Source organism: Myxine glutinosa, chromosome 14 (genome assembly GCF_964187855.1).
Source record: "Myxine glutinosa chromosome 14, kmMyxGlut1.1, whole genome shotgun sequence".
Taxonomy (NCBI): Eukaryota; Metazoa; Chordata; class Myxini; order Myxiniformes; family Myxinidae; genus Myxine; species Myxine glutinosa.
The window spans coordinates 64,777,325-64,802,837 of NC_136274.1; the positions used below are offsets into that span (position 1 = coordinate 64,777,325).

At 40.4% G+C, this 25,513-nt stretch overlaps 1 protein-coding gene across 1 annotated transcript in view; it reads right to left on the reverse strand.

Moving 5' to 3' along the window:
* Nucleotides 1–1,698: 1,698 nt before the first annotated feature.
* The window catches only part of LOC137439874 (uromodulin-like 1), a 37,744-nt gene continuing 13,929 nt past the window's right edge, over nt 1,699–25,513 (reverse strand). Inside the window, exons 2-5 of the mRNA XM_068136072.2 lie at nt 17,723–17,968; nt 16,828–16,987; nt 3,916–4,009; nt 1,699–1,956 (exon numbers count right to left, since the gene is read on the reverse strand). Of these exons, the coding sequence (XP_067992173.2) occupies nt 1,823–1,956; nt 3,916–4,009; nt 16,828–16,987; nt 17,723–17,968 (634 nt within the window). The 3' untranslated portion in view covers nt 1,699–1,822. The remainder of the gene's footprint in view (nt 1,957–3,915; nt 4,010–16,827; nt 16,988–17,722; nt 17,969–25,513) is intronic.

Below are 25,513 nucleotides of genomic sequence, written 5' to 3' on the forward strand. Positions count from 1 at the left end.
TGGGCGACGAAGACAAGACATGGAAATCACACACATTTGTACCTCCGGACTGACACAATGGGTTAATGGGACCAAATTGTTTTTTTTTATTGGACCTCAAATTTGGGATTTATTGTCCGATCTAGTCATCCAATTAAAGATGAACCCCCTGGAGCTGGCTGCATGGGAGACTTTCATACTGGTAGTCCACAATTTCCTGGGGAACCACAGAGCGGACTCAGTTTGCCGAGTTGGTTCAATATATGATTGTTAAGGTATGTTGTGCAATGAATGTCCTTGATTTTTAAAAAACAATGCCAGAAAAATGTCATTTTCCTGTAACTAAAGATCCTGACGTGTTGAGTCAATTCTGATGTCAGATTTGGAATCGGCATGCTCGAATTAATAAAGGACCCTACATTTAGTTCGGTAGCAGACGGAAAGTTTTTTGTTGTTGTTGTTGTTGTTGTCCAGTGTTGTCATTGCACTCTGGGATGTTAATTTCAGGGCCTACATTTTGCATGCACGACGCAGTGCAAACAAACAGCAGTTTCTAAGTCTTAGCTCAATAACTTCGTTAAGTTCATGGTTCCCCAAAGTTTTGGTCGAACATAGATTTTGGAGTTCTGGTTGCTGAATTTACTCATACAGGTAAAACCCTTTCTTTCTATTCCCCTTTACAAGATGGACACTGTAATCGAGGGAATGAACAAACAGGAAAAATGAGACATGGCAGGGAAGTGAATATGGTCAGTGCACAGGTAAAAGTGTCATCAACATCAACAATATGGTAATGTACAGGTAAAAGTGTTATCAACATCAACAATATGGTAATGTGCAGGTAAAAGTGTTATCAACATCAACAATATGGTAATGTGCAGGTAAAAGTTTTAACATCAACAATATGGTTAATGCACAGGTAAAAGTGTTATCAACATCAACAATATGGTAATGTGCAGGTAAAAGTGTTATCAACATCAACAATATGGTAATGTGCAGGTAAAAGTGTTATCAACATCAACAATATGGGAATGTGCAGGTAAAAGTGTGATCAACATCAACAATATGGTAATGTGCAGGTAAAAGTGTTATCAACATCAACAATATGGTAATGTGCAGGTAAAAGTGTTATCAACATCAACAATATGGTTCATGCACAGGTAAAAGTGTTATCAACATCAACAATATGGTTCATGCACAGGTAAAAGTGTTAACATCAACAATATGGTAATGTGCAGGTAAAAGTGTTATCAACATCAACAATATGGTAATGTGCAGGTAAAAGTGTTATCAACATCAACAATATGGTTCATGCACAGGTAAAAGTGTTATCAACATCAACAATATGGTTCATGCACAGGTAAAAGTGTTATCAACATCAACAATATGGTTCATGCACAGGTAAAAGTGTTATCAACATCAACAATATGGTTCATGCACAGGTAAAAGTGTTATCAACATCAACAATATGGTAATGTACAGGTAAAAGTGTGGGTATCAAACATCACCATATGACCAAATAATGTTTGTGACCAAATAGTCGTGTCGTACTCAAGAGTGAGAACTTTAAAACTAAAAGTGAATCACAGGTAAAGTGTTCATGTGAAGGTAGTCAAGCACGTTTTCAATGAAGAATATAATATTATTTTAATTCCAATTTAACAATTAACTTCAATAATTGCATCAACAAAATCAATTGATTAATTATTTATCCTTGCATTGTTATGAGTTCGCATTTATTATCTGAAATGATTTTGAGTAAAGGTGACTGATTTGAGTACAGGTGTTATTGACTGTGTTGAGGTGTTGGAGACTCTTTTCAGTGCAGGTAGATGTTTCGGGATTACAGGTTAAGTCGTTCACGTAGTGATTTCCATAAACGAATGCAGTATCGGTACAGGGCGATTCCGGCAACAATGAACATCAGTAGAAGTGAGCACAGGACAGCAGGGAGTATAGCCGAGACGACGGCTTGCACTGCACACTCACACAGGTATCGTTTCATACAAGTATCGTTTCACACAGGTATAATTTCACACAGGTATCATTTCACTTAGGTATCGTTTAACCGAGGTATTGTTTCACACCTGTATCGAAAAAACCAAGGTATCATTTCATACACGTATCGTTTAACACAGGTATCGCTTCACACAGGTATCGTTTCACACAGGTATCATTTCACAAAGTCCATATGGATTCTACAAAAACAGTACTGCAATTTAAATTTTGCAAAACGACGAGGCCGTTTCAATTGTGTGAACAATTAGGACCAACTGAGGACACACATGTCACCGCCCGTTGAGAATCCTCATCTCAAGCACACTCAAACATCGCCCGTTGATAATCCTCATCTCAAGCACACTCGAACACCACCCGTTGAGAATCCTCATCTCAAGCACACTCGAACACCACCCGTTGAGAATCCATCAACACCACCCGTTGAGAATCAATCATCTCAAGCACACTCGAACACCACCCGTTGAGAATCCATCAACACCACCCGTTAAGAAACCTCATCTTGAGCACACTCAAACACCACCCGTTGAGAATCCTCATCCCAAGCGCAATTATTATTTTTACCCACAATGCTCCTTTGTGACACATTGTAAATCCCAGTGGCTCAATAATGCCCGTAGGCTATGAGCCAAGGGGGTTGGTCGGTACCATACAGATGGAGTAAGGCTCATTGTGATTTTTAGCAAGATATATGTCCCTAGATATGAAAAAAAAGTGATAGCAGTGTATAACTCTCGGCCATCTCTGTGTTATCACCCGAAATATTATTATACGCCCGCTTCGCTTCGCCAAAAAATGTGATATTTGCTAAAATTGGAATAAATATGTTTTTAAGGACCACAGAGTGCCAATAATTTGCATACTGGATGCCAACTAATATAGTAATAGAAAATAGAACATTTGTGGGGGTTATTTATCAAAATATTGATATAATGACAAAAAATATGTTAAATTTAGTGAAAAAGTGGTCGAAATCGCTTCGAGTTCAGAATTCACAGTGTACATTTTTGTCAATATTTCAAAAATGAAAACTCCCAGAGTAACATTTGACCCCTCAAAATCTTCGCAAGGAACCACTACATTGGAATATATCATTACTTTGTAATATGGTGGTTGTTTGGGGCACATATTTTGGCAAAGTTCAAAATATGTTCAACCATACCCCCTAATTTTGATATTTTGGAACGAAACATAGCTTTTGAACATTTTAGGTTTATTCGTCTACTACTTTTGGTATCTCAGTGTAATTTTTGGTATTAGCTAGTATCCTAAAGTAGGTTTGTAACATCAGCTACATTATATTTCACAATGCATGCAAACTTGCTCCACACTCTAGGTTTATCATGATCTCTCGAACAAATACGATCTCGATCTCGATCTCGGCACTCTGTGGTCCTTAAAAACATATTTATTCCAATTTTAGCAAATATCACATTTTTTGGCGAAGCGAAGCGGGCGTATAATAATATTTCGGGTGATAACACAGAGATGGCCGAGAGTTATACACTGCTATCACTTTTTTTTCATATCTAGGGACATATATCTTGCTAAAAATCACAATGAGCCTTACTCCATCTGTATGGTACCGACCGGTCAATTTGGGGGGTCTGGCTCATAGCCTACCGTCAGCGCGGAGCCAATCTGCCGGTCTCTTGTGACGTCGATGCACACTTTGCACTTCAATCTTAATGTCCTTGAGGCAACTTTGGATGGGCATCAAAATGCCATCTATGAAAAGGTAATTCCACCCAAAAGCAAATGGACGTTGCACCTTCACCCAGGTGTTCGTTGTCCGGTGTTCGAGTTCTCTTTCGAACAATTTATATTGCTCGTTTGATGACGTAGCTTACAGTTGGATTCGAACCACCGACCTACCCTCGACTCTTATAAGTTTGTTGCGAGTGTGCACGTTTGGCTTACCTGCTGATTCCCTTCTTTTGATTGGTCCAATAGTGATGACGTTGACCATGGAAAAGGATCCTTTGGATGTTTGAGGGTTGCTCGAAGGACATTCCTGAAAGGTTGGAGATCATTTCGATGGCATTTTAAAACTTGTTTCTTTTCCGTTTCAGGTTTGTTAAAACAATTATCCATTTTCAATGTTCATTATTTATTCCCATTGGTTGCATCTTAACCACGTGAGTGCTCCATTACAAATGAGCTTGCTCTCGCACTCTACAAGCGCAGTGTTCACACTCCTGAACTCCATTTAATTAGTTGATGTAAAACTCCTCATCAGGTATTTTCCCACAGTGTCTGAGGTTCAAGGATTATTTTTTTAAATTAAAGGTCAATAGGACAAATGTACAAATTATGTGCAACGGGATTCTAACTTTAGACTTGTGGACCTGTTGTGGAACGGGATTCTAACCCGAGCCGTTGTGAACCTGTTGTGAAAGCTCAGACGCTCACTCGGCTGCGTGTCCTGACTAGGTGTGGTGAGCCATGTTGCTGTATTTCTCACATTAAAACCTTTTAAACAAATCTCCATTCATGTAATAATGTGAATTTAAACAAATCTCCATTCATGTAATAATGTGAATTTAAACAAATCTCCATTCAGGTAATAATGTGAATTTAAACAAATCTCCATTCATGTAAAAATGTGAATTTAAACAAATCTCCATTCATGTAATAATGTGAATTTAAACAAATCTCCATTCAGGTAATAATGTGAATTTAAACAAATCTCCATTCATGTAATAATGTGAATTTAAACAAATCTCAATTCATGTAATAATGTGAATTTAAACAAATCTCCATTCATGTAATAATGTGAATTTAAACAAATCTCCATTCATGTAATAATGTGAATTTAAACAAATCTCCATTCATGTAAAAATGTGAATTTAAACAAATCTCCATTCATGTAATAATGTGAAATTAAACAAATCTCCATTCGGGTAATAATGTGAATTTAAACAAATCTCCATTCATGTAATAATGTGAATTTAAACAAATCTCCATTCATGTAAAAATGTGAATTTAAACAAATCTCCATTCATGTAATAATGTGAATTTAAACAAATCTCCATTCATGTAATAATGTGAATTTAAACAAATCTCAATTCATGTAATAATGTGAATTTAAACAAATCTCCATTCATGTAATAATGTGAATTTAAACAAATCTCCATTCAGGTAATAATGTGAATTTAAACAAATCTCCATTCATGTAATAATGTGAATTTAAACAAATCTCCATTCATGTAATAATGTGAATTTAAACAAATCTCCATTCATGTAATAATGTGAATTTAAAGAAATCTCCATTCATGTAATAATGTGAATTTAAACAAATCTCCATTCATGTAAAAATGTGAATTTAAACAAATCTCCATTCATGTAAAAATGTGAATTTAAACAAATCTCCATTCATGTAATAATGTGAATTTAAACAAATCTCCATTCATGTAATAATGTGAACTTAAACAAATCTCAATTCATGTATCTATCTATAATTCCACTAATCTCTGTGTGTATGTTTGTATGTATGTATGTATGTATGTATGTATGTATGTATGTTTGTATGTTTGTCTGTAACCGCTGTTTCTCGACAACTACCGGTCCGATATACTTGAAACTTGCCAGGTATATTGCTGGGGACCCGAGGATGTGCCTTTTCAAGGTTTCATATTAATCGGAGAAGTAGTTACCGAGCTATGTCCAAAAAACGATTCAACCAATCAGAGAGCAGCGAGCTATCACGTGTGCCGAACGTGGCGAACAGACTCTGCCTCGGACGGCACATTTGAGAGCGTATTCATTTATTTCACGTTGGAAAACTATGTTGCCGTTAAACTATGTTTTAAAACTAATTAAAACTAATTTGCGATTCATCGTAACTGCGATTTGCGACCTTCCGGACAGTGAAGACTTCACTTCCGGCAGCCAATCACAGAACGCTTTGTTGCGTAGGCGTGGCCGATGTGAGAGCGAGCCGAGCCCAGCGCGTGCGCCATTACGGTTCGTAATTCGATTTCTTCCGGAGAAAATAATAATTTCTCGATTTCTTATGCGCATTATTTCTCCCAATTCAGTCAGAGCGAAGGGCGGAAGCGAAGAGCGTTGTTTTTTTTGTTTACGGGCGTACGGGCGTACGGGCGGGGTAGAGCGTACGGGTAGCGTTTTTTTTTTTTTTTTTGGCAAGGAACGGGCACCCACGTACGGGCATGCCCTAGTTAATGTGAATTTAAACAAATCTCCATTCATGTAATCTATCTATAATTCCAGTAATCTCTGTGTGTCTGTGTGTCTGTGTGTTTGTGTGTTTGTGTGTTTGTGTGTTTGTGTGTTTGTCTGTGACCGCTGTTTCTCGACAACCACGGGTCCGATATACTTGAAACTTGCCAGGTATATTGCTGGGGACCCGAGGATGTGCCTTTTCAAGGTTTCATATTAATCGGACAAGTAGTTACCGAGCTATGGCGATTTCTTTACCAAACTCCGCAAGCCGTTCGCTTTGGACCAAACCATTTCATGTAAATAGAGGGGGGGGATTGTCACCGTACTCGCAAGCCGTTCGCTTTGGACCAAACCATTTCATGTAAATAGAGGGGTACGATTCAACCAATCAGAGAGCAGCGAGCTATCACGTGTGCCGAACGTGGCGAACAGACTCTGCCTCGGACGGCACATTTGAGAGCGTATTCATTTATTTCACGTTGGCAAACTATGTTGGCGTTAAACTATGTTTTAAAACTAATTAAAACTAATTTGCGATTCATCGTAACTGCGATATGCGACCTTCCGGACAGTCAAATGAGGACGTCACTTCCGGACTTACGGATAGTCATAGTGACGCTGAACGTGGCGAGCAGACGCTGCCTCGGACGGCACATTTGAGAGCGTATTCATTTATTTGACGTTGCAATCTGTGTTGATTGTTGTAAGGTACGATCGATTGTAGTACACGTTTATAATAACTCTGCCGATACAGGCCCGATTAACTGCAGTGCCATCCGAGCTGCGGCGTCGGGACGATACATTCATTGTACGGTCACATCACGCACTTACGGGCACGCCCATGCATGCATGGGCGAAGACATTTTTTTTTTTTTTTTTGGCAAGGAACGGGCACCCACGTACGGGCACGTCCTAGTCTATCTATAATTCCAGTAATCTCTGTGTGAATGTCTGTGTGTCTGTGTGTTTGTCTGTGACCGCTGTTTCTTGACAACCACGGGTCCGATATACTTTAAACTTGCCAGGTATATTGCTGGGGACCTGAGGATGTGCCTTTTCAAGGTTTCATATTAATCGGAGAAGTAGTTACCGAGCTATGTCCAAAAAACGATTCAACCAATCAGAGAGCAGCGATCTATCACGTGTGCCGAACGTGGCGAACAGACTCTGCCTCGGACGGCACATTTGAGAGCGTATTCATTTATTTCACGTTGGCAAACTATGTTGGCGTTAAACTATGTTTTAAAACTAATTAAAACTAATTTGCGATTCATCGTAACTGCGATATGCGACCTTCCGGACAGTCAAATGAGGACGTCACTTCCGGACTTACGGATAGTCATAGTGACGACGTACTGATGCTGAACGTGGCGAGCAGACGCTGTAAGGTACGATCGATTGTAGTACACGTTTATAATAACTCTGCCGATACAGGCCCGATTAACTGCAGCGCCATCCGAGCTGCGGCGTCGGGACGATACATTCATTGTACGGTCACATCACGCACTTACGGGCACGCCCATGCATGCATGGGCGAAGACATTTTTTATTTTTATTTTGGCAAGGAACGGGCACCCACGTACGGGCACGTCCTAGTAATGTGAATTTAAACAAATCTCCATTCATGTAATAATGTGAATTTAAACAAATCTCCATTCATGTAAAAATGTGAATTTAAACAAATCTCCATTCATGTAATAATGTGAATTTAAACATATCTCAATTCATGTAATAATGTGAATTTAAACAAATCTCCATTCATGTAAATATGTGAATTTAAACAAATCTCCATTCATGTAATAATGTGAATTTAAACAAATCTCCATTCATGTAATAATGTGAATTTAAACAAATCTCAATTCATGTAATAATGTGAATTTAAACAAATCTCCATTCATGTAATAATGTGAATTTAAACAAATCTCCATTCAGGTAATAATGTGAATTTAAACAAATCTCAATTTTTATTTTTTATTTTTTATTTTTTTTTGTATACAAGATCGAGGCTCGTGAAGGAGCGAACATTTATCACACAGAAAGACAAACCGACAAACCGACACATAACCGACAAACCGACACATAAAACAAAAAGCATCGGGAGCGGTAGACAAGATAGGGAGAGAGGGGGAAGGACACAAACACAACATTTGAGAGCAGGGACCGAGAGACATGGAGACATCGAGAGAACTGTGGGAGGGAGAGGGCTTTGGGGGGGGAGGCATGGGAAAGGGGGTGGGAGAGGCATAAAACATATGGACACTGCCAGGACTACCAGGAAAGAAGTTGGAATTACAAACAAGGTGGATCTGGGGTGAATTAGTGGGGGTAGAAAAGATCAAGGTTTTGGATGGGGGAAGATAAGAGATGGTGGTGAACAGCTGTTTTAAAGACCTGGAGGGAGGAGTGGGATTGAAGCGAGTGTGGGAGTTTGTTCCAGAGGCGGGAGAAAAGAGGAATGAAGGAGTGAAGGTTGGCAGAGAGCCGAGATTTTGGCAGTTTAACCATCAGAGGCTTGCTGGCAGATCTTGTGCGACCTGTAGGAATATTTGGGGGACAGAGCACAGAGAGAGCTGGGGGAGCAAGGCCGGAGAGGAGTCGGTACAAGACAGAAAGACCACCTACCTGCCTGCGGTGAGTGAGTGAAAGGCCCTCAGAGATAGCTTCATCGCGGGAGATTCCAATGATTCTGAAAGCTTTGGTTTCAACAGCGTGAAGCCGAGCTAGGTGTGAGGCAGGAGCACCAGCCCATAGAGGAGAACAGTATTCCATTGAGCTGCGGATGAAAGCCTTGTATGTGGTGAGGAGCTCAGGTGTGCCTAGGAAGGACTTCGCACGACGGAGGATGCCCAGTCGGCGACCAGCTTTGCAGGCCAGCTTGGAAATGTGGTTTTCCCAAGAAAGATCATGGCAGATAGTGAGACCCAAAAGCTTGAGCGACAGAACTTCTTGGAGAGGATTGTTGAGAAAGTAGATGGGAGGGTTGTCCAGTCGATCTTTTCGGAGAGACATAGTAAGAGTGTGAGATTTGTCAGGATTGAAAGACATGTTCCACTTGTTTGACCAGTCTGTGATTTTGTCCAGGTCTTCAGAGAGTGAGGAGGCTGCAGACTGCCGATCTGAGGGAAGGGGAATGGAGCGGCAAAGAGTGGAGTCATCAGCAAAGAGATAGAGAGGATTTTCCAGAGAGTCAGAGAGATCATTGATAAAGACCAGAAAAAGCACAGGGCCCAGCACACTGCCTTGGGGAACTCCAGCCTGAACAGGAGGGGAGATGAGAGAAATCCATTCAGGGCCACACGTTGACTACGACCAGAGAGGAAGTCCGCAAGCCATGCATGGAGATTTCCATGGATACCATAGGAGTAGAGTTTGGTGAGCAGAGCTGGGTGCCAGAACGTATCGAAGGCACGTGATATGTCGAGGGAGACAGCTCTGATTTCCTGTTTGGCATTGAGGACCTCCATCCATTGTTGAGACAGGAGAAGCAGCATGTCCAGAGTAGAGTGACCTGGTCTGAATCCAAATTGATGATCAGAGATCAAGCCATTGGAGAAGAGGAAAGATTTCATATCCGAAGCAATGATGGATTCCATGACTTTGCTGATAATTGGGAGCAGGCTGATTGGTCTGTAGTTAAAAGGATCTGTTTTTGCACCTTTTTTGTGTAAAGCGGTAATGTTTGCTGATTTCCATGATGCTGGCAGATGACCTTGAGCAAAAGATAGGGTGAAAAGAACAGAGAGAGGGTGAGATAGAGCGGCAGAGCAGGATTTTAGGACCCGTGGGCTGATGCCGTCTGGTCCAGTTGCAGAATCAGAGTCGAGGTTAGACAAAAACTCCTCCACCTTGTCAGGAGAGAAGGACACAGAGTCCAGGAGCAGTTGGGTTCGACTGGGAAAGGTGGGAACAGAGAGAGATGGGTTTGGGACTAAAGATTTTGAGGCAAACACAGAGTCGAGGCATTCGGCTTTGTCACGTGCGATGTCAACTGTGTGGCCATTTGAGGTAAGGGAGGGGATGGAGGGGGAACAAACACCAGAAATGGATTTGACCAGACGCCACCAGGATTTGGAGGAAGGAGACAGGTTTGAGAGTTCGTTCTTGAGTGAGGAGAGATAGTGCTTCCTGGCACTCCTGAGGGTAGACACACACTTGTTCCGAGCTTGGTGGAAGGAACTGAGATTGCCTTCAGTTGGATTAGCCTTCCAAGAGGCAAAGGCAAGTTGTTTCAGGGCAACTGCCTCACCACAAGATTCGGTGTACCATGGACGGGAGGAAGGGTAAGACGACTGAAGACGAGATGGGATAAATCTGTGCATGAGAGAGATCAGTTTGCTTTGGAAGAATTCCCAGGAAGAATTGATGTCAGAGGCAGTGGAGATGGGAGACCAATCCAGACGATTGATGGCTGCTTGAAGACCGTCCCAGTCGGCCTGAGTGAAATGCCAGACTCTTCGACGCTGAGGAGGCTCTCTGAGAATGGCCAGAGAGATGTCCACTTTGACAAGCACATGATCAGAAGAACCGATTGGAGCAGAAGAAGAGCAGCAGACATTAGCAGGGAAGTTTGTCATAACCAAATCTAGAAGAGAAGAAACTCCATTGGCTGAGATCCGGGTCGGGAAATTGACAGATTGTGTCAATCCCAGTGAGTCACAGAAGTCCTTTGCTGAGGTGCTATGACTGGTGAGAGAGGAACCCACACCCAACCAGGTGGCATGATGACAGTTGAAGTCACCACATATGAGGAAGAGAGAGTTGGGATGAGTGGATAGAAGTTGGTCCATGTTGTCAGAGAGTGAAATGTAAATTGAGTCATCACTGTTTGGGGGACGGTACAGAACACATATGAACAAAAGGTGGGAGCGGAGAGGAAGCCGTAGCCAGAGGTACTCCTGGGGGTGAGGAGGAGAGAGGGCAGTGCAAGGAGAATGAGGAAGAGAGTTTTTGATAAAGATAGCCACCCCACCACCAGGACGAGGCTCAGGTCTATCATACCGGAAGAGGGAGTAACCAGGAAGAGATATTGAGGAATCAGAGACATCTTGAAGGAGGAAAGTCTCTGTTAAGCAGATCAAGTCTGGATTGTCAGAAGCAACCTGTATGGAGAGATCAGTCAGGTTTGAGCGAAGGCCCCGGATGTTTGAGGTCCATACCGTTAAAGAAGAGAGAGGGGGAGCATCGGGTACAGGACAGGGGAGGGGAGGAGTAGGGTAAGATGAAGGATGAGAGGGGGAGGTAGGGAGAGCAGTTGATAGTGTGTCAGAGATTACAGAAGAGTTCCAAGAAAGGGAAGGATGAGGAGGATGAAAGGTTTGGTGGTGAAGGGATGAGGCAGAGTGAGGGGTTGTTTGAGGGGGGGCATGGGACAGTAGAAGGTTGGGGGGGATGGAGGCATGACATAGAAGGGAGACGAGGTGGGGAGGAGGCAACTTTGAGGAGGGGGGAGGAGGGAGAATTTGAGAGGAATGGTATGGGGGGAGATTTGAATGGGAGGAGTTAGGGGGGAGTTTTGAAAGGGGGGAGTGAGGCGGGAGTTTAGGAGGGGAGGGGCAAGGGGGGAGTTTAGGAGTGTAGGGGCAAGGGGGGGGGGTTTGGAGGGGAGGGGCAAGGGAGGAGTTTATGAGGGGAAGGGCAAGGGGGGAGTTCAGGAGTGGAGGGGCAAGGGGGGGGATTTGGAGGGGAGGGGCAAGGGGGGACTTTAGGAGGGGAAGGGCAGGGGGGGAGTTCAGGAGTGGAGGGGCATGGGGGGAGTTTAAGAGTGGAGGGGAAAGGGGGGAGTTTAGGAGTGTAGGTGCAAGGGGGGGGATTTGGAGGGGAGGGGCAAGAGGGGAGTTTAGAAAGTGGATGATTAATGAAAGACGAACATTGATAACAAATTGGGTTTATTGTGATTTTCAAGTTAGCAATCCGATTCAGAACGATGGAGGAGGGATGGAATGCATGTGAATTTAGACCATGTAGTGAGGGAGACGTATAAGATATTGAATTTCTTTTTTTTGACGTGGAATGAGTTGGAGAGGAAATTGAGAAAAGCCTTTTAAATAGGAAGAAAAACAGCGTGTTGTAATATACCACTGAATAAACCACTGAAGGGGAAAGGTTAAACATATTTAAAATAATATTTAAACAGAACCGTGAACAATCTTATATGCACAAAATACCAACGGGGGGAGGGCCGAGAGGGACCACCATGAGTCACGTGAACAGGGCAAAAGGTGGATGGCAAGGAGATAATGGGGGCGGGGCGAAAAGCACCGCGATACACCTGGACAGAAAGTACAGGATGAGACAACGGCACACGTGGAGAAAGGAAAAATAAATGTTTTTTTGTTTGTTTTTTTTGGGGGGGGGGGTGGGGTGGGGTGGGGTGGGGATTTAAAACGTTAGACAGAGAGTATTACGTTCGGTGTAGAAGGGAAAAACTGAGAGCCAAGCAAAACACGATGTAGGGGACTTAAGTTAACAAACACCGACAGGGGTACAAGGCCGCACACGAGGCGCAGAACAGGATTAATTAATTACGAGTTACAGGAAATTCAAACCAAAACTAACTATAAACAAACAATAAAGCATGGACGATAAAGTAACGAGTTGAAATTTGACAAACACACGAATGAAAAAATAACCACTTTGGATGCCCGGAGAGAAACCAAGCCTCCAGGTCGGAAGCTTCAACAACTAGGCCGCGTGGCCGCGCGCGGCACGAGATACTCGACTATTTTTTACAGGTATGAAAGATTAACCCCGATAAAACTTCCGAGGGACACTTAAAAGGTACACACACGTAAGATAAACAGTTTAGACAAGAATACAAATGTGACAATGACTTAGCTTCGAGCGTGCGCGAAGATCGTGGAACAGCTTCGAAAATCCGTGACCGCCCCGATCAATTCAGGTGATAATGTGCATTTAAACAAATCTCCATTCAGGTAATAATGTGAATTTAAACAAATCTCCATTCAGGTAATAATGTGAATTTAAACAAATCTCAATTCAGGTAATAATGTGAATTTAAACAAATCTCCATTCATGTAATAATGTGAATTTAAACAAATCTCCATTCATGTAATAATGTGAATTTAAACAAATCTCCATTCATGTAATAATGTGAATTTAAACAAATCTCCATTCATGTAATAATGTGAATTTAAACAAATCTCAATTCATGTAATAATGTGAATTTAAACAAATCTCCATTCAGGTAATAATGTGAATTTAAACAAATCTCCAATCATGTAATAATGTGAATTTAAACAAATCTCCAATCATGTAATAATGTGAATTTAAACAAATCTCCATTCATGTAATAATGTGAATTTAAACAAATCTCCATTCAGGTAATAATGTGAATTTAAACAAATCTCCATTCAGGTAATAATGTGAATTTAAACAAATCTCAATTCATGTAATAATGTGAATTTAAACAAATCTCCATTCAGGTGATAATGTGAATTTAAACAAATCTCCAATCATGTAATAATGTGAATTTAACCAAATCTCCATTCATGTAATAATGTGAATTTAACCAAATCTCCATTCATGTAATAATGTGAATTTAAACAAATCTCCATTCATGTAATAATGTGAATTTAAACAAATCTCCAATTCATGTAATAATGTGAATTTAAACAAATCTCCATTCATGTAATAATGTGAATTTAAACAAATCTCCATTCATTTAATAATGTGAATTTAAAGAAATCTCCATTCAGGTAATAATGTGAATTTAAACAAATCTCAATTCATGTAATAATGTGAATTTAAACAAATCTCCATTCATTTAATAATGTGAATTTAAAGAAATCTCCATTCAGGTAATAATGTGAATTTAAACAAATCTCCATTCATGTCATAATGTGAATTTAAACAAATCTCCATTCATTTAATAATGTGAATTTAAAGAAATCTCCATTCAGGTAATAATGTGAATTTAAAGAAATCTCCAATTCATGTAATAATGTGAATTTAAACAAATCTCCATTCATGTAATAATGTGAATTTAAACAAATCTCCATTCATTTAATAATGTGAATTTAAAGAAATCTCCATTCAGGTAATAATGTGAATTTAAACAAATCTCCATTCATTTAATAATGTGAATTTAAACAAATCTCCATTCATTTAATAATGTGAATTTAAAGAAATCTCCATTCAGGTAATAATGTGAATTTAAACAAATCTCAATTCAGGTAATAATGTGAATTTAAACAAATCTCCATTCAGGTAATAATGTGAATTTAAAGAAATCTCCATTCATGTAATAATGTAAATTTAAACAAATCTCCATTCATTTAATAATGTGAATTTAAACAAATCTCCATTCAGGTAATAATGTGAATTTAAACAAATCTCAATTCATGTAATAATGTGAATTTAAACAAATCTCCATTCATTTAATAATGTGAATTTAAAGAAATCTCCATTCAGGTAATAATGTGAATTTAAACAAATCTCCATTCATGTAATAATGTGAATTTAAACAAATCTCCATTCATTTAATAATGTGAATTTAAAGAAATCTCCATTCAGGTAATAATGTGAATTTAAACAAATCTCAATTCATGTAATAATGTGAATTTAAACAAATCTCCAATCATGTAATAATGTGAATTTAAACAAATCTCCATTCAGGTAATAATGTGAATTTAAACAAATCTCCATTCATGTAATAATGTGAATTTTAACAAATCTCAATTCATGTAATAATGTGAATTTAAACAAATCTCCATTCAGGTAATAATGTGATTTAAACAAATCTCCAATTCATGTAATAATGTGAATTTAACCAAATCTCCAATTCATGTAATAATGTGAATTTAAACAAATCTCCATTCAGGTAATAATGTGAATTTAAACAAATCTCCAATCATGTAATAATGTGAATTTAACCAAATCTCCAATTCATGTAATAATGTGAATTTAAACAAATCTCCAATTCATGTAATAATGTGAATTTAACCAAATCTCCAATTCATGTAATAATGTGAATTTAAACAAATCTCCATTCATGTAAAAATGTGAATTTAAACAAATCTCCATTCAGGTAATAATGTGAATTTAAACAAATCTCCATTCATGTAATAATGTGAATTTAAACAAATCTCCATTCAGGTAATAATGTGAATTTAAACAAATCTCCATTCATGTAATAATGTGAATTTAAACAAATCTCCATTCAGGTAATAATGTGAATTTAAACAAATCTCCATTCAGGTAATAATGTGAATTTAAACAAATCTTCATTCATGTAATAATGTGAATTTAAACAAATCTCCATTCAGGTAATAATGTGAATTTAAACAAATCTCCATTCATGTAATAATGTGAATTTAAACAAATCTCCATTCAGGTAATAATGTGAATTTAAACAAATCTCAATTCAGGTGATAATGTGAATTTAAACAAATCTCCATTCATGTAATAATGTGAATTTAAACAAATCTCCATTCATGTAATAATGTGAATTTAAACAAATCTCCATTCATGTAATAATGTGAATTTAAACAAATCTCCATTCATGTAATAATGTGAATTTAAACAAATCTCCATTCATGTAATAATGTGAATTTAAACAAATCTCCATTCAGGTAATAATGTGAATTTAAACAAATCTCAATTCATGTAATAATGTGAATTTAAACAAATCTCAATTCAGGTAATAATGTGAATTTAAACAAATCTCCATTCAGGTAATAATGTGAATTTAAAGAAATCTCCATTCAGGTAATAATGTGAATTTAAACAAATCTCAATTCAGGTAATAATGTGAATTTAAAGAAATCTCCATTCAGGTAATAATGTGAATTTAAAGAAATCTCCATTCAGGTAATAATGTGAATTTAAAGAAATCTCCATTCATGTAATAATGTGAATTTAAAGAAATCTCCATTCAGGTAATAATGTGAATTTAAACAAATCTCCATTCAGGTAATAATGTGAATTTAAACAAATCTCAATTCAGGTAATAATGTGAATTTAAACAAATCTCCATTCAGGTAATAATGTGAATTTAAAGAAATCTCCATTCAGGTAATAATGTGAATTTAAACAAATCTCCATTCAGGTAATAATGTGAATTTAACCAAATCTCCATTCATGTAATAATGTGAATTTAAACAAATCTCAATTCATGTAATAATGTGAATTTAAACAAATCTCCATTCATTTAATAATGTGAATTTAAACAAATCTCCATTCATGTAATAATGTGAATTTAAACAAATCTCAATTCAGGTAATAATGTGAATTTAAACAAATCTCCATTCAGGTAATAATGTGAATTTAAAGAAATCTCCATTCAGGTAATAATGTGAATTTAAACAAATCTCAATTCATGTAATAATGTGAATTTAAACAAATCTCCATTCAGGTAATAATGTGAATTTAAAGAAATCTCCATTCAGGTAATAATGTGAATTTAAACAAATCTCAATTCAGGTAATAATGTGAATTTAAACAAATCTCCATTCAGGTAATAATGTGAATTTAAAGAAATCTCCATTCAGGTAATAATGTAAAGATTACATGAAATGTGCCACGATTTAATTAATTTGGAATTCCGTTTGCACTTTAACGTGTGTTTAATTACACTTCTTATCCCATTCGGATGGTAATCTCGGTACATGTCCTACAGATGTTCCTTACCGACAGGCAAGACGACTTGGAGAGGAGGCACACGTCAACCTGACAGTGCAGGTATGCGATCTTTAAAGGTATAGCAGGAAATATTTCCATCTGTATAGCAGCCTTGTGGACCTCTTCCATCTGACGTTGAACCTCCCCTTTCACCACAGGTAGAGGACACCTGCACCATCAATTTAACATTACATGATAGCCTGTATGGTACGTTTGTATTGTACAGTCAGTCACTTCCTTTTAATCAGTACCTGTCTCTGACATTTTAAATATCCTTCCATAACCAATTACTGGGGTCACTTTGACTGGAAAGTCATATTTCCCTTTACCCCTCAGGAGCCTCTTAGTCAGGTACATTTGTCAGAAAGAATAAATATTTCCTCACTATTTATGTACATATCTGGTTTTATGCACAGTCAAGGCTCATTGAAGAGCGAGAATACAGAACGGATCAGGGTGCAGCAGAACAAAATAAACAGCAGGAGGAGAAGGGGGAAACGCCAACAGCAGGGCAGAGGGAAAAATAGACGGAGACGGACAAACAAGGGATGCAGGTAGACGGAGACGGACAAACGAGGGATGCAGGTAACGATGAGGAAGAACACAAGGGGTGGACAAGATGGCTACATAAACAAACTTTTGGGAGGGGGGATTGGGATAAAGGATTGACTCGGATTCCCAACACCTCATGTCTTTTCCTTCTATGCTGAAAGTGCCACCGTTTCCAGACAGTAAAGGTAGGCCATTACACACAAAAATAGTCCAATGCTAGTTAATGTATCAGCATAAACTAACAATACCTGCACCATCAACCACTGCTTTTCTTAAACTGCAATGAGTATTATAGTTGGTTAATAATGAAAAGAAATTCCATCAGATGACACATGCAGGGTACATTTCGTACCTGTCAACAATGATTGGAAAATCCTTTCCTTCGTCCGGATTATCTCTGTCAGTTGCCCAACATTCGGGCAGGATGACAGTGACACGAGGATCAGAGGAGGCTAGGTAAGCTTGTAAGATAGCCACCTGGGAGGCAGCCAACATCATTGAGGAGTCTGAACTTGAGGAGTCTGATGAAATTGGTTGGATGGTGAGACAGGCTGCATAGCGCCCCGTTCCATAGTCTGTGTCGGTTATGATTTTTGTCCTACAAAAAGGCAAACATTGACACAAACAGACTCGTCGATGTCATACATGTCATGTCAAGCAAAACTTTGATATAACGAGCGAGTGAAGTTTCACTGTTGTCCACACGTGTTTGTTTACACAATGGTGTATCATGGACGGACAAGAAATGCCTTTCAAATTGGCATCATCTTTCAGTGTAAACAACACCTTTGAGTTTCTTTGCACACTTAATCCAACAATCTGAACGAATCACAACTCGTGTATTACAAAGTTGTCTGCAAGTAATAAAAAAACATTTTAAAAAAATGTAAAGGGATGTAAACAAGGTAGGGATGGTCACAAGAAATGAATTTCTTTGAATAATTGTTGTCCCAAGAAAAGACAAAGTTATATCGAACGCACGACACACGCACACACTTAATTGTACAGTATTGGTTGTTCCTAAACATTATTAGAATTTAAAGAACTGTTTTGAAAGATTGGAGGTGTGTGTGTGTGTGTGTGTGTGTTTGTGAGAGTGTGTCAGCTCTATTACGAGCGTTAGCCCATGTCTATTAAAACAAGCGTGACGTGACGCCTAGGTCCCCGTCGGTGAAGTGATGAGTTGACAAAGTGGAAGACGCAAAGCGGCCATCTTGGATTTTGACGTGGCGACCCAATTTTCAACAGCGTTCTCCCTTATGCGTAGATACACCCACACACCAGATTAGATGTTAGTAGTTCGTTTATTTTTCAAGATATTTCGCTCACAAGGTTCAGACATATATATGGTGGCGGCCATCTTGGATTTTGACGTGGCGACCCAATTTTCAATAGCGTTCTTCCTTATGCCTAGATACACCCACACACCAGATTAGAAGTTGGTACTTCGCTTATTTTTCAAGATATTCCACTCACAAGGTTCAGACATACATGGCGGCGGCCATCTTGGATTTTGACGTGGCGACCCAATTTTCAATAGCGTTCTTCCTTATGCCTAGATACACACACACACCAGATTAGAAGTTGGTACTTCGCTTATTTTTCAAGATATTCCACTCACAAGGTTCAGACATACATGGCGGCGGCCATCTTGGATTTTGACGTGGCGACCCAATTTTCAATAGCGTTCTTCCTTGTGCCTAGATACACCCACACACCAGATTAGAAGTTGGTACTTCGCTTATTTTTCAAGATATTCTGCTCACAAGGTTCAGACATGCATGGCGTCAGACATACATGGCGGCGGCCATCTTGGATTTTGACGTGGGTTGCACCCACACACCAAATTAGAATTCGGTCTTTCGCTTACGCACGTACGCATGTACGCACGCACGCCCGCACGCACGGACGAACGCACGCACGGACGGATGCACGGACGGATACATGGACGGAGGGGAAAACCTTAGTCCCCCTTTCGCTCCGCGGTGCGACGGGGGACAAAAAAGGGCATGGCGAGAGTGGCAAAACGTTTTTGGCACTATAATAGAATAGCATTATAATAGAAAAAAGTTAATGTATTTTTGAATACATATATGAATATTTCAAGAAATCAGAAAGAATGTGCATGGATTTGAAAAGTAATTATTGTATTTTCATAATATGATTTCTATTGATCGTAAAGAAAAACATACAATTCCCTTAAGTGATAATGAGCGGTGCTCGATGGAATCAGACAAATATCATCAGCTTGTTTCAGACTACCAGCTGCTGACGGAGCATCATCATCATGCAAGTCTCCAGCTATCATTGTCAATATCGCAACAATTTATTCGCCACGTTCACCGGTCGCAGACTTCCCACCTCCTGTGTTTTGCATGTCGAGTTTCTTCCCACGAGCCAGCGCCTTTACCTTCATCTTCATCTTCCTCCAGAGTTCTCAAACAGAGGATTTTGTGCGCTCTGTAATCAGGTTCACTATGTTTTTTCGTTCAAATTTTTTGGAGATTAGCAAAACTATACATTTTTGGAATATTCAGAGCATGAGGAATCCAAAAATTAATGTTTACATTTGCGGAGACACCTTTGCGATAGTGACACTCAGGACAGTGATGAAGATCTGTAAAAGCATATTCCTGAACGGTATAGACCTCGTAGATCCTGTGTATCGGACTTATAGTTCAATCTGATACTAACAAGGCTGCTTTCTTGCTTTATAAACCCATACCTATAACTTCAAAGGACTTGCAATATCATGTATTATGTAATACAGTTATATCACAAATATAAAGACAATGGTTTTCCTTTGTTTTCAACAAATTACCTTTGTTTGTTGCTTTTCTATAATCCTGATCAGTCTTTCGAGGCCTTTATTGGATTCCTTGACCCAGAAAACATAGGATTAGCATATTTAATTAAGTTTCTAGGTTGACTAGAAGCCAAGATAGCGCAAAATATGTATTTTATGGCGGCCATTTTGAAAATCCAAAATGGCGGCCATGCACGTGTCTGAAAATGCCAACATTGATTTTCGGATTCTCCATGCTCTGATGATTCCAAAAATGTACAGGTTTGCTAATCTCCCAAAATTTTGAACGGAATTATATTTGTTAACAAAGTGAACCTGACTACTGGGAAAATGGCTGCCATCCCTTTTGAAATATCTTCCCATGCAAGCTGCTTTTTCTTATTTGCGCCCACGTCACTTCTCCTGTCTTACATTGTTCCTTGATGAATCTTCATTTCCTTGATTAAACCCATTCATTGCGCAAATAAAAAATTCCGCCTCTTTTCTTTGCCGACATGTTGCCGTCATTGGAACACACAGACTAAAACTTGTGTTTTTGGCGAGGCCAATGCAGTCATTGAGGATAATTGCTATCCTCCTATATGGTGGGCTGAACACAAAATACTGGATTAAAAGGAATTAATCATAACTTAGACGTGCATAACTAAATGCTTGTTTAGCTGTTTATACGATGTTAATATCACTTTGTAAATAGCTACAGTCGTGGCCATACATATTGGCACCCTTGCACTTTTTTCAAATAATGCACCATTTCCTCGAGAAAATTGTTGAAATAAAAAACTCTTTTGGTATCCACGTATGTATTTCTGTGGTTTGCAGTGAAACAAAACAAAAAAAAGCTGAAAAAATTAATAAATCATAGCTCATTCCACAAAGAAATCCTAAAATGGCCCGGACAATATTATAGCACATTTAGGAAGTTGTTAGAAATAATTAGATTTCAAGCAGGTGGATTCTCCTTTACTTTGGAATTGAACTCACCTGTGGTGAGTTGCAGGTGCCTGCAACATAAAAATCACTCATTCCACCAGTTTGAATAGAGAAAAGGAGTAATTCTGCTGTTTTGTGTCACTGTGTGTACCGCAATGAGCATGGAGAAAAGAAAGAAAACCAGAGAATTGTCAGAGGAGGTCAGACATAAGATTGTAGCCAAGCATGGACAATCTCAAGGCTACACGTCCATCTCCGGAGACCTTGATGTTCCTGTGTCCACCGTACACAATTTTATCAGGAAGTTTAAGGCCCATGGCACTGCAGCCAACCTCCCTGGATGTGGCGGCAAGAGGAAACCTGATCAAAGATTGCAGCGAAGGATTGTTCGAATGGTGGAGACAGCACCTCGATCAACTGCCAACCAGATTCAAGTTGACCTTCAGACACAAGGTACGATAGTTTCAACTCACACCAGTCGTCGCAAACTCAATGAAAGGGGGTCCTATGGTAGGAGACCCAGGAGGACGCCACTGCTGAGAGAGAGAGACGTAAGAAAACCCGACTGGAGTTTTCCAAAACACACCTGAACAAGCCAAATTAATTCTGGGAGAATGTCCTGTGGACAGATGAGACAAAATCAGAGCTTTTTGGTAAAGCACATCATCTCTATGTTTACAGACGTAAACATAGAGATGCCTTCAAATGCCTACAAAATGAAGCCTTCAAAGAAAAAAACACCTTCCCTACAGTTAAACATGGAGGAGGTTCAGTGATGTTTTGGGGTCGCTGTGCTGCCTCTGGCACTGCGTACCATGAATGTGTGCATGGCATCATGAAATCAGGAGATTACCAAGGCATTTTGGAGCACAATGTTCAACCCAGTGTCAGAAAGCTGGGTCTCCATCAAAGGTCATGGGTCTTGCAGCAGGACAATTACCCCAAACACACTTCAAAAAGCACCCAGGAATGGTTCAAGACAAAATGCTGGACTGTTCTGAAGTGGCCAGCAATGAGTCCATATCTAAATCCCATTGAACACCTGTTGGGAGATCTGAAAACAGCAGTTGGGAGAAGGCACCCTTCAAATCTGGGAGAACTGGAGCAGTTTGCACAAGAAGAGTGGCCCAAACTGTCAGTAGAGAGGTGTAGGAAGCTCATTCATGGCTATAGGAAGCGCTTGGCTGCAGTTATTTTATCCAAAGTCTGTGCTACCAAATATTAAGTCTCGGGTGTCAATAATTTTGTCAATGCCATTTCTTTTTATTTTCTTATTTAAAAGGATATATTAAGTTCTGAATCAAAAACAAAGGTTCTGTAATGTTAGCAGTGAAATAAAGAATTGTGGAGACCAAATACTTTCGTCAATTTCCACTTATTTTTAGAGAAAATTGTGAGTTATTTGAAAAAAAGTGCAATGGTGCCAATATTCTTGGCCACGCCTTTTTTTTCTCTTTTTTTTTTTTTTTTGTATACAAGATTGAGGCTCGTGAAAGAGCGAACATTAATCACACAGAAAGACAAACAGACACACAAAACAAATAACATCGGGAGCGGTAGACAAGATGGGGAGAGAGGGGGAAGGACACAAACACAACATTTGAGAGCAGGGACCGAGAGACATGGAGACATCGAGAGAACTGTGGGAGGGAGAGGGCTTTGCGGGGGAGGCATGGGAAGGGGGGGGGGGGGTGGGAGAGGTATAAAACATATGGACACTGCCAAGACTTCCAGGAAAGAAGTTGGAATTTCAAACAAGGTGGATCTGGGGTGAATTAGTGGGGGTAGAAAAGATCAAGGTTTTGGATGGGGGAAGATAAGAGATGGTGGTGAACAGCTGGTTTGAAGACCTGGAGGGAGGAGTGTGATTGAAGTGAGTGTGTGAGTTTGTTCCAGAGGCGGGAGAAAAGAGGAATGAAAGAGTGAAGGTGAGCAGAGAGCCGAGATTTCGGCAGTTTAGCCATCAGAGGGTGGCTGGCAGATCTTGTGCGACCTGTAGGAATATTTGGGGGACAGAGCACAGAGAGAGCTGGGGGAGCAAGGCCGGAGAGGAGTCGGTAGAAGACAGAAAGACCACCTACCTGCCTGCGGTGAGTGAGTGAAAGCCCTCAGAGATAGCTTCATCGCGGGAGATTCCAATGATTCTGAAAGCTTTGGATTCAACAGCGTGAAGCCGAGCCAGGTGTGAGGCAGGAGCACCAGCCCATAGGGGAGAACAGTATTCCATTGAGCTGCGGATGAAAGCCTTGTATGTGGTGAGGAGCTCAGGTGTGCCTAGGAAGGACTTCGCACGACGGAGGATGCCCAGTCGGCGACTGGCTTTGGAGGCCAGCTTGGAAATGTGGTTTTCCCAAGAAAGATCATGGCAGATGGTGAGACCCAAAAGCTTGAGCGACAGAACTTCTTGGAGAGGATTGTTGAGAAAGTAGATGGGAGGGTTGTCCAGTCGATCTTTTTGGAGAGACATAGTAAGAGTGTGGGATTTGTCAGGATTGAAAGATATGTTCCACATGTTTGACCAGTCTGTGATTTTGTCCAGGTCTTCAGAGAGTGAGGAGGCTGCAGACTGCCGATCTGAGGGAAGAGGAATGGAGCGGCAGAGAGTGGAGTCATCAGCAAAGAGATACAGAGGATTTTCCAGAGAGTTGGAGAGATCATTGATAAAGACCAGAAAAAGCACAGGGCCCAGCACACTGCCTTGGGGAACTCCAGCCTGAACGGGAAGGGGAGATGAGAGAAATCCATTCAGGGCCACACGTTGACTACGACCAGAGAGGAAGTCCGCAAGCCATGCATGGAGATTTCCATGGATACCATAGGAGGAGAGTTTGGTGAGCAGAGCTGGGTGCCAGACCGTATCGAAGGCACGTGATATGTCAAGGGAGACAGCTCTGATTTCCTGTTTGGCATTGAGGACTTCCATCCATTGTTGAGACAGCAGAAGCAGCATGTCCAGAGTAGAGTGACCTGGTCTGAAACCAAATTGATGATCAGACATCAAGCCATTGGAGAAGAGGAAAGATTTCATATCCGAAGCAATGATGGATTCCATGACTTTGCTGATAATTGGGAGCAGGCTGATTGGTCTGTAGTTGCAAGGATCTGTTTTTGCACCTTTTTTGTGTAAAGCGGTAATGTTTGCTGATTTCCAGGATGCTGGCAGATGACCTTGAGCAAAGGATAGGGTGAAAAGAACAGAGAGAGGGTGAGATAGAGCGGCAGAGCAGGATTTTAGGACCCGTGGGCTGATGCCATCTGGTCCAGTTGCAGAATCAGAGTCGAGGTTTGACAAAAACTCCTCCACCTTGTCAGGAGAGAAGGTCACAGAGTCCAGGAGCAGTTTGGTTCGACTGGGAAAGGTGGGAACAGAGAGAGATGGGTTTTGAACTAAGGATTTTGAGGCAAACACAGAGTTGAGGCATTCGGCTTTGTCACGTGCGATGTCAACTGTGTGGCCATTTGAGGTAAGGGAGGGGATGGAGGGGGAACAAACACCAGAAACGGATTTGACCAGACGCCACCAGGATTTGGAGGAAGGAGATAGGTTTGAGAGTTCATTCTTGAGTGAGGAGAGATAGTGCTTCCTGGCACTCCTGAGGGTAGACACACACTTGTTCCGAGCTTGGTGGAAGGAACTGAGATTTCCTTCAGTTGGATTAGCCTTCCAAGAGGCAAAGGCAAGTTGTTTCAGGGCAACTGCCTCACCACAAGATTCAGTGTACCATGGACGGGAGGAAGGGTAAGACAACTGAAGGCGAGATGGGATAAATCTGTGCATGAGAGAGATCAGTTTGCTTTGGAAGAATTCCCAGGAAGAATTGATGTCAGAGGCAGTGGAGATGGGAGACCAATCCAGACGATTGATGGCTGCTTGAAGACCGTCCCAGTCGGCCTGAGTGAAATGCCAGACTCGTCGACGCTGAGGAGGCTCTCTGAGAATGGCCAGAGAGATGTCCACTTTGACAAGCACATGATCATTACAAGGACATGATCAGCACGCCTGTAAGTAAATGGTTAATTAGCTGTGCATGGACAAAGATGGTTTTGTCAGCATCAAAGGGTTAGGCGTGTGTTAGTAGGACGCTCTCTAAACACCTTTCGTAAATTCGGCCCGTATAAGGGTATGGAAGGCGTGGCAAAACGTCAACAGATCCGCATACATAATAAATAGATAACCATTAATTAAAGTTATACTGTGTATACAACCCAAACATAAAACATGATCGATGTTGCAAAAACCATCATCGATCAGTTCAATCCAGATTACCCAGAGTGGCATACATGTGGGAACCATAGCTCGGATACAGACATTGTACACATTCACAGCTTCTTTTCCGTGATCAATGGTTGGAGGGATGCATGTATGAGTGGTAGGAGGGATGGATGAGTGGTAGGAGGGATGGATGA